General features: G+C 39.9%; 1 protein-coding gene across 6 annotated transcripts in view; it reads left to right on the plus strand.

Annotated features, from left to right (window-relative positions):
- NFE2L2 (NFE2 like bZIP transcription factor 2) overlaps positions 1–17,776 on the plus strand; it is a 23,590-nt gene continuing 5,814 nt past the window's right edge. The window contains exon 1 of one of the 6 annotated variants that reach the window (XM_053947425.1): positions 1–55. In XM_053947425.1, the coding sequence (XP_053803400.1) occupies positions 26–55 (30 nt within the window). In that variant the 5' untranslated portion in view covers positions 1–25. Of the gene's footprint in view, positions 56–293; positions 397–627; positions 655–6,930; positions 7,066–17,512; positions 17,617–17,776 lie in introns of those variants that run through there. The other 5 variants (XM_053947430.1, XM_053947427.1, XM_053947428.1 and 2 more) reach the window with 5 other exon arrangements.

Here is a 17,776-nt window from a genome sequence, read left to right on the forward strand (position 1 = left end):
GCCCTCGCTGACCCGGTCCCGCGCCATGGAGATCGAGTCGGCCGCCGCCGCGCAGGTGAGAGCGGCGCAGCGGCCCCGGGCAGGCCCGGCCGGTGAGGGCGCGGGGCGGGGCGGCCGTCACGAGCCCGCGGAGCACGTGGGGCCGGCCCGCCCCCCGAAACGTGCTGAGTCACGGTAGGGGCGGGGCCTCGCCGCCCGAGGGGGCCGGGCCGGGCTGGGGTCAGCGAGGGCCGCCCGCAGCCTCGGCAGCGCGGGGCGGGCTGGGCAGGGCCAGGGGCCGGAGCCTCCCCCGAGGGAGCGGCTGGGGAGGCGCCGGGGCCGGTGGCGCTGCCCGAGCCGGGTACGGCGTCGAGTCGCTGCCCCCGGCGGGCCCGAGCGCTCCCGCTTCGCACTCGGGTGAGTTACCGCCGCTTCCCGCTGCTGCGGCCCGGGCCCGCTCCTGGGCTGTTGCAAAACCACACGCTGTCCCGGTTCGGCTCCGGGTTCGCCTTGGGGTCCGGATCAGCCTGGCACACGCAGCCCGCGGAGCCCGGGCCGGAGCGCCCCGGCACCTCCGCCTGCTGGAAACCCCCGCCAGGGCTTTGGGCACGGAGCAGGCGGAGCCGGAGTGGCCTCTGCCAGGGTGAATGTCCTGGAGGCTCAGAGGTGTTTGTGGTTTGTACTCATATGCTGTGGAGCCTCTTCTCTCGAAGCCTGGGGGAGTTCAGTACTGTTGTGTTGCAAACTAGTTGCACAAGAGCTGCGTGAATAACTGAAAACATAACTGAACTCCATTATAAATTTATATAATTGTGCTTTTCTTGGGCGTTTGAATAGAAACATATCCTTATAAACAAAACGCTAGGTTTAAAGAAGTAATACTTTAAAAATTGTTCTGGAGATACTTTAATTCTTTACTTGCTGCAAACTTAAGACTCAAGTGTTCTCATGCTCTTCTAGTGTGGGTTGGTATGCATATGCTATGCAGTAGAGTTTCTTCTAATGTTGCCCATGCTTTAGGATATATAAGCGGGTACTTACTACAGGTACTATGACTTCAGCAGTATTGGATGTACCTTTTTCTGTTCATTGGATAGTTCCTTTTGAGTCTTGGGCTGCCTGTTACTCTGCTTGGCCCATCTGTTTTTCTAGCCCTGGGTAGCACAGCCATGACCTTGCCTCCTCAGTTTGTTGGCAAATACTACAACAGAAATCACTGTCTTGGCCTGTGCTATGTAAGCCCCCTGTGAATTTGGTTTTACCTGTATTATCCAGGCACTTTCAGCCTCATTCCTGAGGTACTCTTAACAGACCAATTCCTGCATATATGATTCTGTACCTTCTTCCCCAATCCACTGTGACTTCTCATCCAGAAACCTCGCTTTTGTTTCTCGTTTGCCTGCTTTGTCAAACCTTCTCTACTAAGCCACCTCTTGCACTTTTCCTATCTGAGTTCGGCAGCTGATGATTGCTTCTCTTGCAGACCTAGCCTGAAAAGGCAGTGTGTTTTTTAGATAGCAACTTATCATCATCTTTGACATATATAGGCCTAAGTGTATTCATTAAATGGAAAATTCACGTACCCTGTACCATAAAATGTTCACTCAAAATGAACAAGGGGGGACACAATCTGCATTTAGCCCCTCAGATTTTGCAAGCTGGCAGATGGGAAGGGTGTTCTTGGTGCCTATGTGCCTGGCAGCAGTAGTCATGGCAGCGAAGGTGAGTGTGTAGGGGTTGCTCAAACTCCTTAACCAGAATATAAAACCTCCACTTTCAGCTGTGTACTTCTGGGGGAGTTAGCAGAACTATTGCCTGCAATATTCCTGTAAAAAGTATTCCCTTGTTGTACCTTTCTGCCTGGAAAGAGGATGTACTTCTGTGCACAAAGGTGAAATGGAATGTTGCCTGCATGGACCTTAAATCAAGAAAAAAGATTGCAGTGGAACAAGTGGTCTGGATGTTTCAAATCACACTTGAGAAGGCAGGACTTAGTAGCTTTTCCCTTCAGTAAATGTGAAGTTATTGAAACGGTTTCCAGTTACCTTGTAAAAAAAGCTTAACAAGCCACTTAGTTATTAAATTTTGAACCTCACAACAAGAGGGCAAAAAGAATTTCCTTTCCAACACAATGAAGTTGTGGGGTTGCACTAGATTGGAAGTAAGACTTAATTGCAACAACTGGCAAAACCAAGTGGATAAATAACTGAGTGTGTATGCAAGTGTATCTGTTAGGGTCTTTCTACCTAGAGAGCTGTCCTGAAGAGTCTCCAGATCAATTAGTGTGATCTCTTCAGTATAGAGGGCTTTAAATGAGGAATTACACATACTTTTCTTTTTCTTGACCTGCTGCATTAAATTGTCAAGTGAGTGGGTTTATTTTTATTCTCTGATAACCTCTCATTTCCACATGAGTGTAGATTCTGTGGGAAAGTCGAAGAAGTACCCCACTCAGGGCAGGCAGCAAGTCTTTGCTTTTTGGGTTGTTGAGATGTTTTTTCTTTTTTAGTTTCTTGATAATGATAATGAGATTTAATAACATTATTGAATAGGAATATCTGATCAATGAATAGGAATATCAATCAATATTGATACATCTGTATTGATACATCTATTCATATATCTTTGTGCATGAAATTCAAAAATCCCCACATTTCTGAATATATTGTTATCTACTAATATGTAGGACAAGTTTGGAGGAAGTACGTGAGAGAGTATCACAAGCATTTCCTTAAGTAAAAATGCATTTATTTTGACATTTCCAGTAGTTCTGTGCTCAAATTGATATTGAGCTATATTGGTGGAGCTTTCTTTCCTTCAAAACTCATGAAAGAATATCAGTTAAGCCAGTGTTAGATATAATGCAGTGTAGCGTGTTTGGCTGGAATGAATGTAGCCTAGCAGGAGCTGACCTTGTCAAACCATTCAGGAGAACTACTAATTGGATATTATTATTAGTGTAGTAAATATCCATCATATGAATCCTGTTCTGTAGCAGGTCTTTAAAATGTGCCAAGAAATTACAGTTGTATTGGAAACTGGGTGAAGTGCAAGTTCATTGTCTCAGAAAACCTGACTATCTGACTTGAAGAAATTAATTTTTAGCACTCAAAGTTGAAAAAGAGATTGGCTTTAAAAGCTTCTCCAGAAATGTTTGAAAGAGACCAAACTGGAATAAAAAAGAACATTCATTGTAAGCAGAAGGCAGCTGGCTGTTCTTGTGTGCTTTAAAGAAGCTGAGATGTTTTTATAGGACTGTGTGGGTGGTTAGGAAGGTTTGTGTTCACTTCCCACTAATGTTCATGGGCAAGAATAAATTTTTGCTTTCTGTCTCTTACTTTATTATTTTTCTTTTTTAATTGAAAAAATAGGGATGCTGTAAGATTCATCCTGAATAAGGATGCCGTGTGTTATGTATAACCCTGAAAGACAAGGAAATAGTTGAAAATTATCATTGTATCTATTGTTGCACCTGAATACCGGTTTGATTTCTTTTGCTTTCTGTACCTCTTAAATTTGCAAAGCAGAAAAATATCTCTTTGGTATTGCTACCTCCGTGATCCTTACTGAAATTAACGTAGCAATAGCAATCTTGAACATACTTATTTTGTAAAAAAAAAGGTCAGATACCTTTGTGGAGTATGCTGGGCTTTGTGAGGTGATGTTGAGGAACACTAGAAGCGGAAGGACCCAAGTGAGGTATTTGTTCTGATTAAAATCAATTCATGCTATTCCTTTCTAGAGTTTTTCATACATAGTTGTAAAATTTTGTTATATTTGTTCCTTCAGTAGAATTAAGAAAACTCAAAACTGCAAAAGCTGTTGGAGTTTGTCACTGAAAATTTTTGAAATGCAGTAGACTTCATAAGGAGAATGATAATAGTTCATTGAAGGCTCAGAGAAGGGTGAACTTCAAGGAGAAAGAGAAAAAATGGAAAGTCCAGATGAAGATGCCAGTAAATGATGCCACACGTACCCATAGTTGTAACGCTGGGTGTGTGACTCATTGTGAAGAAGAAATTCGTTTGATTTTTGTATCTTGAGCACTGCTTATTTTTTTTTTTCTTTGCAATTATAAAGATAAGCTTTAAAATTACTAAATCATTCACTAAATTTAGGCCAATTTGTGCAAGTGTGATGTATTTCCAATTATTGTCTTGGCTGAAGCCAGTACAGTACAAGTTCAGGCAGTAACCCATTGGCATGAATTAAATATTAATCCCCTGCTGATTGAGTTGCAGCCAGCAAGAAGTCCTGCAAAGTCTCTGGGTTAATCACCTGGTTAAAGTTTGCTTTGGCCTCCATTTCATTCCAACCCTGAGTAACCTATTATTTTAATGTAGCACATTCCTAGAAAACTTGAAAGGGTTTGAAGTCTGTTCAGTTTTCTGATCTAGTATATTATATCAAAGTTGGACTTTGTGCCACAGAATGCCACTTTAGGTGAAGGGGAAAGAATGACACCTTGGTCGGCTTAATCCTTTCTCAGCAACAAACTGATTTAATTGATTTTGAAAACACTTCATTTGCTAGCTCTGCAAGTCGTTCAGTATGACCAATGAGAAGTCATGGAGGAGGAGCTGGAAGTTATGACCTTGAATTTGTGTTATCCAAGGATGACTGATATACAGTGAGCCACAATGCTGCTCAGGGTTGCTCAACTGCAATTCTTTTATGACATATTTGTTTCATTAAGGTAAACAATTAAACCAGCGGTAAGAACTGAAGGTGGCAGTGCTATCTGTGGTGCATAAAACTGCTGAAAACGGTGGAAGGCTTATCTGGAACAGATACTGGAAAATGCATTCAGTTCAAGATAGGCATCGTGCACTTTTAGCTTTCCTACCCAGTAAGTGCTTTCTGTATGGGAAAAGCAGAGCTAGTGACAGTCACGTATTAATTAGCAGTAGCAAGAATTTAATTTCTTATAGCACTTAAGCTTTTCTAAAGTAAGGAGCCATGTGCAGCACAGTAGTGAAACAACAGAGCAACACCTATTTTTCTGTATCTGTGACTTCTAGATACATATTTCTTAATTTTTCTTTACTATTCTTTAAAATAAGGAAATTAAAAATTATATTCCCCATTATATTATCTTGTTATAATATTCCTTTAGTTTTACTTTGAACATGTGTATGCCAGCAGTGGTCATTTCAAATGAAAGCAAAGTCTCTCAGAACCATACGTTTAAATTAAGTATTAATTTGGCATCATACATTTAAATTAAATATTAATCTGGGTAACCAAAGAATCTGTAACAACATCTAGTACAGATAAAAGTGTTTAATTATTTGACTGCTTTGGAGAGGAGCATTTGTCTTTATCTTATGAAGGATCTTCTGTTTTCTGTCTTTTGCCATTTTGAATTCTTGGTGAAATATTTTCTGTTTTCTTTCAGTGACACATTGATTTTTCAATGTTACATGTAAATACATTAGCTTTGTATTTGCCTCTTAATTTATATGTTAATATTCACTTTAAAATTCACTTTAAAATACTTAGATGTTTTAGCATGTTGTTCTGGAGATCTTGGAAAGCTATTAGGAATAATAAGAGTGTTAATAACTCAAGTTAGCAATGTCCTACCAGCAGAGTATAACTGCTGCTCAGTAGTGTATTACTAAACTCTAGCACAAGTACTAATTGGCACAGCTCTAGTAGAATGGGTATAGCTTAGAAAAACTTACGTGGCTGCAATTTATGCACTACAGATACAGCTGAAATTTTTTATTATGTCAATTCAGATTTCTGATTTTTGCCTGATTAGCTGCAGTTTTTATACTGGGAAGAAAGAATATGAAACAGTGTTGGTTTAGCAAAATTACTTGGAAGGTACTGTAAATGATTATTAATGTTTTCTGTCTTTAAATGTAAGCTAAACCTAAACCATTTCATAAGCTATGTCTTTGTGTGGATGCTGTTGCAGTACTGAGGGAGTTGAAACCACTCAACCTTGTACATGTCTTGCAGTTAGACTTTTAGCCTAACTTCTGCAGTGTTATTACCAATCTAGTTAAAAAAGAGAAGAGAAAGGGAAAGAAGGTTCCTTTAAGATTGAAGTTGCAGCAACAAAGTTATGTAAGATCAGTTTGAAACCATCTCTTTAAAACCTTTTAAGGAAGTATCTTCTGTATTGCTATGAAATGTAAAGATATCAACTTTTCCCTCCATGCCCCCACTTTTGTCTTGCAGTTTCAAAGTTTTATAGCTGTTTGCTGTATTGATTTTACATGCTGTCTCTTGTAAGTATAACAAAAATTCCACTCCTAGAGATAGCTTGCGAAACAAAGTTTGCATTCTTGGGAAATTGACTCAGAAGGAGCTTGGTTGATAGTGGGCCTGTAAGAGGAGGTTTATTTTATGATTAAGGGTGTGTCTATTTGCTGTGTTTGAAAATTAACACCTATGAAATGTTAAAGCAGTGGCTTTTCAACAGCTGAGTTATGTGAAAAGTTACTGTGACTTTGATTTGCTTCCTGCTCAGGTCATCACCACCATTTTGCTGTAAAGAGCTATGATAAAAAGATTGGTTTTTTTGTTTTGTTTTGTTTTTTTGTTTTGTTTTGTGTTTTGTTTTTTTTGGTTTTTTTTTGTTTTTTTTTTGTTTGTTTTTTTTTTTTTTGTTTTGGTTTTTTTTTTTTTTTTTATTGTTTGTTTGAAACCTTGTGGTAAAATGAGTGCCTTCCTACTTATTTCTGTCACTAGAGTGGAAAGCTTCCTGTGCTGCTGGGGATCCCCATTCAGAATTCCCAGGCCGCACGTAGTCAGTGCAGGTCTGCCACGGGGAATGCTGCCTGCTCCCGTGTGAGAGGGCCAGTTTTAATGTCTGCTCTGCAGCCAGCCACCTGGGCAGGGGCACTTCATCATTTCTGCTTTCTGCCTTCAGGAGCTGTTTGCTTGAGTTACATGCTCTTGGGTAAGAAGACTGAATTTTGTTCTAAATCAGGGTATTTCCAGTTGGATTGCGTGCAGTTATGTGACCAGATGACGTGTTCCACAATCAGCTGGTTAGCAGAACAATGGACAAGAGAGGATGGCAGGGATGAGTGGGTGGCTCTGAAGGCTGGTGCAGCTCAGCTCCGAAGGGTAAGATTTTCAGATGCTTCATGGCTGGAAGGAGAGCACAGAGACTGTAGCAGCGGAGGTCATCCAAGACCTGTCAGTAGGGGTATTCCATCCCATTTTGTGACTCTAATGCTTGACTTCACCACTGCCATAGGAGGAGTCACTGATATGTCTGCACCAGTGCAGATAATATAGTCCTGTTCCTGGTACAAGTGTACCGTAGACCCTGGTGCAATCTGCTGTGAATTACTTGACATGAGATGCATGGACATGTCTGGTTTATGACACAGAATTATATTCACACTTGGCTTTGTTTCTACTGTAGATCGGTCTCGAGATCCATGTCAGCTGAGGAATTTCTGGAAGATTGTCCCACTGGTACTTGTAAAAGAAATCAAACAAACCTGAGTAAACTTTTGAAACAAGTAGGATTTAAATAATCCAAAGGATGAAAATGAAGATGCCAAAGGATGAAAATAAAAGTCAGTAACAAAAATGGTCCTAGTAAAATAGCATAATATGAAAGAAAACCAGATCATGAATTTGAATCTAAATCATGATTTCTGACAGCTGGTCTTCCAAATTATTTAAATTTAATTATTTGGCTGTGGAAATGCACATTTTATTAATGTGCCTTATAGCTGTGTATCAGCTAGAACAGGTTGTAACAGAGAATTCCAGCACAGTGACTTCTGATACTCTGCTTTCTATTTTGGTTTTGGGATTTGAACTAGAATGTTATCAGGTTAATTCTTCAACTAGTATGAATTGTTGTGACTCAGTGAAATGTTTTAGTGCCATGGAATGTTTTCTGGCATGATTTGTAATCCTTTATCATCGACCACTTCAGGAGTCCAGTCTGCACTGACCACTCCTGGGAATCTTCGCTCAGCTGACAGCTGGTTCATACATCTCTAGACATCTTTCATCTCTCAAAGTTTCTTTTTGTTGGCAAAGTTAAGAATGGAAGCCACTTAAATAACAAAACTGTTAATGGAGTGCTCCAGATTATTCAGAAACTGTCACTATGGTCAGACCCACAGAATTATCTTAAATTCAAAATGAAGCTTGGGATGAGAGTTTTTGATAAAACAGGTTATAAGTCTCCTGTATACTCCAAGGGGACAGACATGGAAAAAGCCCCAAGAAAAGTGGTGGGTGGTGGAGGCTCTTGATTTGGATGGAAGGACAGTTACTTACAGTTGAGTTTTGCAGTTTTGTTGCTCTTTTGAAGATACTGAGCGTTACTTTGGCAAGAGGTGTAAAACCATTTACCTGCTCTGGTTTATGCCTTGGAAGATGAATTAGATCCTTTTGCTTTCAGAATTTATAAATTGGAAAGTGAGAACTCGAATGCACCACACAAAGCTTTAGTTTTCTACCCAGTTATTGTTCACTTCCTCAGTGGGTTTACCTTTTCTAAGCAAAAGCTGTCATTGTGGACAGAAATGAGAGATTGACATGTAGATGCCTGACTTGTTGGCCCATTTTAGCTTTCTGATTTAGTTGTTTAACTTTGCAGGACCTTGATGTGAAAGAGATTGCTGAAGCCTTTGTGGGGGCTGATGATTTCTATAGGCTTGCTTTTTGCAGATGAATGTGTGGATTACAAGTGCTTAAGAAAATGAGTAAGATCTACCCTTGCTTCCTTCTGTGGAAGGCTAACTCATGTATCTTGGTGTGGTTAGAGAAGAGGGTAAAGCTATACGAAATCCTTTCAAGTAAATTAAATAATGATTTCTATGGTGATTTGTGTAAATTTAGGCAGAGTGTTCTTGGTCAACAGTGCACAGTTGAATGGTATTATTATTGACTGAAGTATGTCACTAGTGTTCGCAGTGTCAAATTAAGCTCACAGTGCCATTTAATCATGAATTACTCTTTTGGAAAGATATTGCCAGCACAGCAAAAATGTGCCCCTCTGGGTATCCCTTTCTCTAATCTGTTATGGTTCTGTACTGCCCAGTGCTGAGCAGTTGGATAGCAATGTATTTTTGGCCTGTTTTCCGGGTTTGGTTTCTTTTCCCCTTGCAGAAACTAAGTAAGAAGTGTATTGGAGGTTGAACACTCAAAAAAAAACCCCACCTTGCTTGTTTAGTGAGAACTGTGCACTGACTAAATTCCCAGCACTGTCTATATGGATTATGTGCTTGAAAAGGGCACGTTAATTGCAGGACTGGCTCACTATTTAACACCTGTGCCCACAGAACTGTGTACCTGTGTACTCTGCCAGATATAGGCACATCTGGAGCAAACACTATTCCCTGCAATATAACCCTATTCTTAAGCTTTTAATCGTAAGATAATACTCCTGGCTGATGAGGTGTTTGTGTGGAATTTCCTTGATGCAGCCACAGTAGCTGTCTGTTTCTGAAAGAGGGCTGCTGGGTATGTGCTGGCAGGACACTGGGTGAACCTCATTGCTTTTTAACTCACCCAGGCACTCCAGTTGATTGCCACTGTAGTTTGGTCCACAAACAACAATAACAAAGTAAGTTGCTTGGGAGATGAGTGGGGTGGAAGTTGACAAGATGTTCTCCTGTAGTGTTAGAGTGTGCAGTGTCCACATCCAGGCCGTGCTGCGGCTGTAATGACCCAGCTGGTGCTGTCCCTGTAACTTCCCCAGCCATCAGCAAAATGACAGCTGGAAATGGGGATTTTAAACTAAGATGCCAATGCAGTGAAAACGTGTATTACAAGAAAGATATAATCCTGGAGAATATATGGACCCTTAAACAAACACAGTTTTCATGTTTGGTTTGAAACATGCTTTTCCAAAAGGTGTGAAATCAAAATAGTGGCTAATAGGTTATAACCCAAGATTTATACAACCTAATGTTATTTGCAGGTTTGTAGGTTCTTTTCTCTGTTCCTATGTTCATTTTGCTTCCTGATATTTTTTTGTTTGATTGGACAAAGAATGTGCTATAATTTGACTGGATCATGTTTCCCAGATGACTGAGCCATTATTATAAACAAATCCTCTTGTGTATAAACTAGTGAGTATCCTGTGGCAATGTCTGCAGAGTACATGTTTGGCTGGGTGTAGCAGAATAGCTTAAAGATAATATTTTCTATATTGAACCTACAGTATTTGAAAAACAGTTACCTGTTAAATTAAAGTGGGATGCAAAGGCTTATGTATTCCTGTGGTTAAAAGATCAGCAATATTTTTCTCATATTGTTTATATACAGGGTTTTACTGTTGTTGTTATTGAATTTTGTCATTTATACAAATGCCTGTTTCATTATGATGCTGTATTAACTTGGGAAGAAAAAAACCCTCCATACACAAATAAAGGCATTAAAGCCGTTGTTTTGTTTCAGGAAAAGCTGGTCTGTCTGAGGTGGCTTCTGTTGAATACCTTTCAAAATGGAGTTACGTGGTGCAGTACATGGTGATTAGACAACAGCTACAAAGTCAGCCACAGCAGAATCACTCACTTTACTTGTTGGGGCAGCACAGCAGAATTTTGTTGATGTATCAAGCAAAATCAAATAGACAGACTAACCCACTCTTGGTAAACAATCCTGTATTTTTGCCAGCCTCCCAAGTTCATTATGCAACTTGTGTAATAGATTGTAACTTGAATACATATTAACTTTTTGTGCTTATTGACTTAATTTTGTAATGCTGCTGATGCAAGATAAAGAAATAGCAAGTCAATAACTCCGTTAAGCTGAAAGAATGATTCAGAATTGGAGTATAAGGGACTGCAACACTACTAGGCAGATATACAGTGGAAAAGTGAAAATTGGATTAACACTATAAAATTAAGACTGAAAGGGGAAAACAGAACCCATTTAATTAAAACAGCAAAGCTCTGAAAACACGTATGGCTCATTGCTTTAGATACAGATGCTTCAGAAAGCACTCTGGGATGTCAAGAGATTTAGGACTAAGTTTGAAGAAATGGGATGACAAACATGGCCATTTTTAGCTTTTTCTGAGCAGTCATGGTAGCACTTGTAAATATGAGCATAATTCAGTTTATTCAAGAAAAATTCATTGTAATCAGTTAGACCTTACTCTGTCTTTTCCTTATGACTAAGGCAGAAATAAGGGAATTTGGAGAAGATAAAATGCATGACAGATCTGGTCCTCAGTACTAGAGGATAACTTTAAAATAATCAGGTACTGGACAAAGAAAATATGTACCAATGTCAAACTTAAGATTTTGCTTTCTGTAAGCCATGCAAACGAGACAGTGGATTTGGGATTTCTACTTTTTTTTTTAGTACATTGAGGTGGGATCAGTCCAGACCTCATCCAGCCTCTGGAAACCAACACTATATTAAACTCCTACTAAACTACTATTTTAAACCCACTATCTCAAATATATATTGATTAAACAATTTAGAAAAGTACAGCTCCTTCTGGAGTGTCTGAGATTGTGAAACAGTCTTCTGCAGAAAGATCTGCAGCACTGAGCAAGAATCCCCTGATCTGTTGTACTGTAAATGGTTACCTCAAAGCAGACCAGATGTGGTGGGAAAAGGACATAGATATGTGTTTCTGACTATTGATGATGAGATTGAGCCAGGGATGAGAGTGTTGCTCCTGCTGCTGTGCCCCAGGCTGGGAGTGCTGTGAGGCACTTGCACATGTCCAGTATTTTCAGGAGTGTCAGGGTGGTGGGGATTGATTGATTTTGCAGAAAAAGAGAAGACTTGCCAGAGTGAAGAAGTAAGCTGTTGTGTGTCCTTCCTTTTCCTCTTCTTTGCTGTATTTCTGATGAAGGTGTTTTTCTTTACCTTCTTTGGTCTTGCTTTATTGTTAGCATTAGGATTTTGCAGGTTTTGGAAGTGAAATAAAGTTAGTACATTAATGATCATAAACAGCCTTCAACAGCTGTTTTTTATTGCAGTTACATTCTTGCTCGTTTTACATTCTTCAGGCTTAAAGAAACTTGTCTTTTCACTATACAGGGTGTGTTTTTTGCAAGGTATATACAAGATATATTTTTTCCCTGGCAGTTTGGAAAGCTTGCCATGGAATGCCTTCAAGAAAACCATCATGTTGAGAGCTGTACATAACTTATAGACTTAGCCTTTGTTGATACCATTCCTGGAAGATGACATTTCAGGTAAAATACTTAAATAATCCACCTCCCAGAGGAGTTGTTTCTGGAGTGAGGTTTGGGAGAATGGTTGAGTAGTATCCAGAATTGTACTTCCAGCCAGGCAGAACTCCCAGTCTTTGTCAGAGTAATGCCCTTAGACAAGGCTTGTAGTGAAGCTTTCTTAAGAATGCTGGACAATCCAGCCAAGAAATTTTTCATCTAATCTAATTTATAAGTGTAGATCCTGACAACTTTACATTTGTTAAGATAGCTTGCTATAATACAGTGAGTGGTACAGTCTGGAATATGAGATGTGTGTTAGGAGAAAATAGAAATTTGCATACACAGACTTAACATTTCAGGAACTGATCTTATCTGGCTCTGTTGGGGCAGAAGAATGTCCCAATATGCATGGACAGCATTTAATGGGTTTATTTATACCGACAGGGAGTGAAAATTCTCTTGCAATATCACTTCTTTAACGCTAGGGCTTTTCAACCCTTTTTGAGTCCTTTCATAGGTAAGTTAGCCTGCCAGGGCTTTGAGTGTTTTGTGGCTCAGGCATCCAAAGACTTTAGGACCAGGAAGAGAAATGGGCATAAAGACAGAGAAGCAGCCTGCTGTAGTATCAAAACAAAGTGGTTTAGTGTCAGTACAGTCACACCAGTGTTAGGTGGCACAGGTATGAAAGACAGAAAAAAGACATCTCCATCCATCCATCCATCCATCCATCCATCCATCCATCCATCCATCCATCCATCCATCCATCTTGTTTCCTTCCAGATTTCTTAGGAGGTCTTGGTGAAAAATGTGGGACAGCAGACAGCTCTGCAGGGCAGCTGGGGATTTGACCTCATGTATTCACAAATCACAGGTTGCTGTCACGTGGCTTTGTTTGACAGCTGTCTGTTCTGTCACACTTCCAAACTCTGAATTCAGACATCTGAATTCAGACTCTGCCCACCAGTGTAAATAACTTCTGTCATTCCCTTTCCCCCATTCTTCTCACTTGTTTTTAAAAAGTTAGGGTTTTGGGCTAACTTCATCTGCTTTCTGTGCCTTCTCTTAAGCATAAGGCTTATGTGTCCAGATTTTCTTCTGTAATTGTAAGCTGTAATTAAGTAACTTACCTTGAAGAATATTTAGAAAACAAAACAGTAGTTACGGAGAGGCCAGAGATCATCTGAAAACATTAAATTATTTATAAATAATTCTTGAAAACTACTTGAACAAAATCAGTTCCTACAGAGGATAATGAGGTGAAAACCTTCAGCTGTTGCTTCCACTGAGCTTTTCTTAAGTGATAAGATGCTCCCAGCTCCTCTTGTACTTCCCTTATTACTTGTTGGCCTCCTTTTCATTCTTGCCTTGAAGTGTCTCAGGTCCTTGAGCCTGTCTCACTTCCAATATGTTTTTTTTTTATTAAATCAGAAATGTAAGGTGCTTTTTTTCTTCATTCCCTTCTCTTTCTGGAAAACAGATAAGAAGTGAGGGATACTTAGCCCTGTCTCTTTCTGTGGGTAAGCTGTAGGAATTCTTCCCTGCTCCTGGTGCAGTGTTGGCCTGAGCTCCCTGCTGGATGCATTAGCCATTGATTGTGTTGCTCTTCTGTTGACTCCTGCTGGCACGGGAAATCATCTGTCTTCATGGGGTTAGGCGCTAACAGATCATGGGAAAGGAAAACAGACCCCTGTTTGGTGGGAGATTCTGCTTGTGTTATCTCAGTTTATGGTGCAAAAGGCATGACTTGAGAAGTAAATGCACAAACCTCACAATGTGCTCTGGATTCAGGGGATAGCTTACAGTGGGTTGAAGGTGCTAAGATTGTTTCTCTGCTTACATTTGGGCTGCTGGATGTTTCCATTCTAGCAAGGCTACCTGTAAATGGCTCATATTCTAACCAACACCAAAACCAGTCAGATAAACCAGACAGGGATGAAACAAAAGATAAGCATTTTGTTTAAGGCACAGAAGTCAGTCTGTGAAAGTAACATGAAAACAGGGTCTCTTTCCTTTGTTTACCCTTCTGCAAATGTTTGCTTAGGAGCAATAAGAGTTAATTGTCAAACTTTACAATGTAGTCAGAGATTTTCTCATAAAATGTATAACAGACTCTGCCCAGATGGCAAATGCTGATATGTAAATCTAAAACATGAAAATTTCCATTGGGGGCCAGATGGTGGCTTAATGTGAATTGTTTAACATTTATGTTTATCTTATTAAAAGTGCCTTTATATGTCCAAACTGAGCTGTCAATGTGGTTGGAAGAGCATATCACTAAATGAACAGAAAAATCAAACCATCGGTACAAGGCACCTCCTGCTTACATGGATCATGGGAAAGCAAACATGTCTTCTGTTGAGAGAAGTTGTTTCTCTGTCTTCAGAATTGCAAAGAAAATCAAACCAAAATCAACCAAAATCAAATCACTGTTTGTCTGCTTGGGAAAAGTATTAAACCCATACCATTTTCTCCAAAGTTAGAAACGTTGGATGACAGTAATGCACAAGTTGAATCCCATAATGCATTTGCCCTTGGCCAAGGCGTTGGTGTTCGGAGGGAAAGAGCTGAGCTGCAGCCAAGGGGGAAGCACCGTGGCTGCAATCCCTCCTGGGCACAGGCTGGGCTCTTCCTGCGCGGCCTCTTGGCTCTGCCAAGCCCATCATTTCCTCTGATGCAATCCAAGAAGTTGCACAACAGAGGAAAGAACAAGTGGGCGCTTGTGGAGGCTGTCACATGAGGCTGTGCCTTTGCAGTAAATGCATCTGATATTCAGGGAAGTGGTCAGCCTGGCTCTGAAGGGCAGCAGCCAGCTCTGGGTCAGATGAATCTTTCACAGGACTCTTGGTGCACGTGTTCCAGTTTGGATGCCAGTCTGTGCTCACTTGTCCCTCAAAATGAGTCTTTTTGAGCACATCATGTTGAGGCAACTAAAAACCAGCAGGTAGCTCTTGCACAGGAGAGGAGAACACATTTTAATAGCTTTAGTTTTAACACTCCAGGCATCAAGTACACAGTTACTTCTGGGATACTTTTCACAGTAGAAGGGGAAAATTGCTTCAGTGGTGAACCTAAGGTGGAATGCCTGCCTGTGTGGGTACCTCTGTGTACGTGTGTGCTGGTGTTCAACAAGGCAGGAAAATAAAGAGGAAGACTGTGGGGCAGCTAAAGGAACAAAATTGCAAAATGTTTGCTTTAGACTGCGAGGGTTTTTTTAAGAGTTCTTTGCCATTACCACGTGCTTGTGGTTGTGATTCATTCCTTAGTGAATCACTTGTCAGTGTTGATTCCCTTAACTTTAACCTGAGGCTTTGGACTAAAAACCAGAATACTTTTTTTTCTTGAAACGGGAATTATTACTAAAAGCATTGGTTGAAATTATAGATAAGTATTAAGTGGCAGGTTAATATTTAAATCAGCGTGCTGTTAGATACTAGTATCAGCATATTGACCAGAAGAACATTTCCTCCATGTAGCCCATTTATGTTGAGTAATTAGTTGAATTGTTATTCAAAGTTAAGACTAATATTGCTGTATTTCTGTACAGCTTTTCAAACTGAAAATAGGAGGGCTCTTTTCCAGTTACATGGTGGTAACAAAAACAAAACAACCCATCCTTTTTTTATTAAGTGTCACTAACATAACTACATAAAATTTAAAAGTGCTCCTGACAAGCAGTGCTCTCCAGAGTAGAGCATGACACTGTTTGGCAAAGCTCAGCTCTGTGCTAGAGATAAGACACTGACCTAAATATGGTCCTTTGAAAAATGGTGACAGGAGCCATTCAGTGCTGTCATATTTGTCAAACAACAGTTTAAGATCCTGACAATCTTGATAAGTATGCAAGCATATTCATTCAAAAAAGGATCCTGAACTGACTGCTGCACACACAGAGAGGCAGTGGTGTACAGCCACAGCATTTTCTTTGGTTAGCCGGTGTCTTTGGAGACATCTCATACCACAAAGGAGGCAGCAGCCAAAGCTACTTACTTTGATAATGAATGTTGCCATTAGAATGGCTGAAAGACGTAATAGCTGGGTCCTACGTTTTTGTACTAAGGCTACACGGATTCTCTTCTTAAAGAAAATGTGTTTTGCCTTCTGTAGCTCTGTAGCTACAGAAAGAAAAACTTTTGTTTTTCATGATTTAACCTGAAACAGAGCACCAGTTCTGATATTTTTGTGCATTATACACACACATGCACATAAAAATCTTTTGAGTCACATTTTTAATGGTGCTTTGTAAATGAATAATTCAGAAGTGAGTCCTAAAATCCAGATCCTGCAGTTTTATCCAGAACATATTGCAAATGCTCAGAGACTAGGAAACACTTTTGGGTCTGCTGCAGAAGGAGACACTGAGCAGCTGGTAAACTACTGGCCCTTAATGAAGCTATACCATATTGCAGTATCTCCAATTACTGCAGAACTTAATTAGTTCATTTTACCCTGCCAATCTGGAAAGACCAAGCATTGTCTTGGGCAGCCACTGTAATAATTTCAGCTTCTTCATTGCTGGCCATTAAAGCTGAGTTTGGTCTCTCCCAGCAAGGTATATTAAATATGTTTTAGATTTGGAAATGCCTACATTGTGTTACACAAAAATATTTTACATAATTACCAAATTTTAGTAAAAATACATTTTTTTAGTCATTAGTAGGAGTCGTTCATGCTACGTGGAATGAGGACGTGAATTGGTTTGTTCAGATGAACCTGAATTGGTTTGTTCAGATGTGGACTTGGCCTAAAGCTTTTTGCCATAGCTGTTGTAGAGATGTGATCATTTTGAATGGCAGCAAAGCTGGCATTCAGGTTACTTTGCTTCTCTATTTGAAAATAACCTTCAGAGAGAAGGGAATGTTTTAATTTGATATGATGGCAAAAAAATTCTATCTTGGGTGTAGAGCTGCTGAGTGAATCAGGAAGGTTCTGTTTAGATGAAATGCAGTGTTTGGTGTTTTACTTGTAGAGTGTTAATCTGATGAGGATGCCCAACATTGAACATTATTTTTACATGTTGTCCTAAACGGTAATTTTAAGCATAATGAAACATGGTGTAAAAAAAAAACTTCCAGGCACCAGCTAAATGGTTGGCATGTACCCATCTGAGAAACATGGCTAGCAAGTATTAAAATTCTGTATCAGCATGCATACAAATGGATACATTTTGACTGTTAGTTTGAGTGTTTTCTTCATAGAAGAAAATTCTCTAGACTTCAGCCCTAGAATATTGATTATTTGAACAGTAAAAAACTAAAACAAAATAATCCACTAACCCCCTTGACCTTCCCCCCTCCCCGCAATAAAAAACCTCGATGCAATAAATTAAAAGTAATTGTAGCCATAGCAAATAGCATTAAGCAATTGCTCTTTCCTAAACAGCAGAATTCCATTTGGACTCTGTGATGAGCCAGGGGCCAACGCATTAACGGTGTTTGATACTCTGCAACCACTGTTCATACTCAGCTGCTCCAAACCAGCCACATTTAGAGCATCAGCACAGACTAAGGTTTAAATTACAATTTTTTACTAATAGTCTTAATAGTTGTCTTTAGTGCTAGTGATGTTATGTCACTTAGTGGCTTTGATGTTCTGCTGATCTTTAAGATTAATACCAGAATGGAACATTACTAATCCAAAATAAATGTTGCAGTATGGCTATTTACAGT

This window comes from Vidua chalybeata, chromosome 7 (genome assembly GCF_026979565.1).
Source record: "Vidua chalybeata isolate OUT-0048 chromosome 7, bVidCha1 merged haplotype, whole genome shotgun sequence".
Lineage (NCBI taxonomy): Eukaryota > Metazoa > Chordata > Aves > Passeriformes > Viduidae > Vidua > Vidua chalybeata.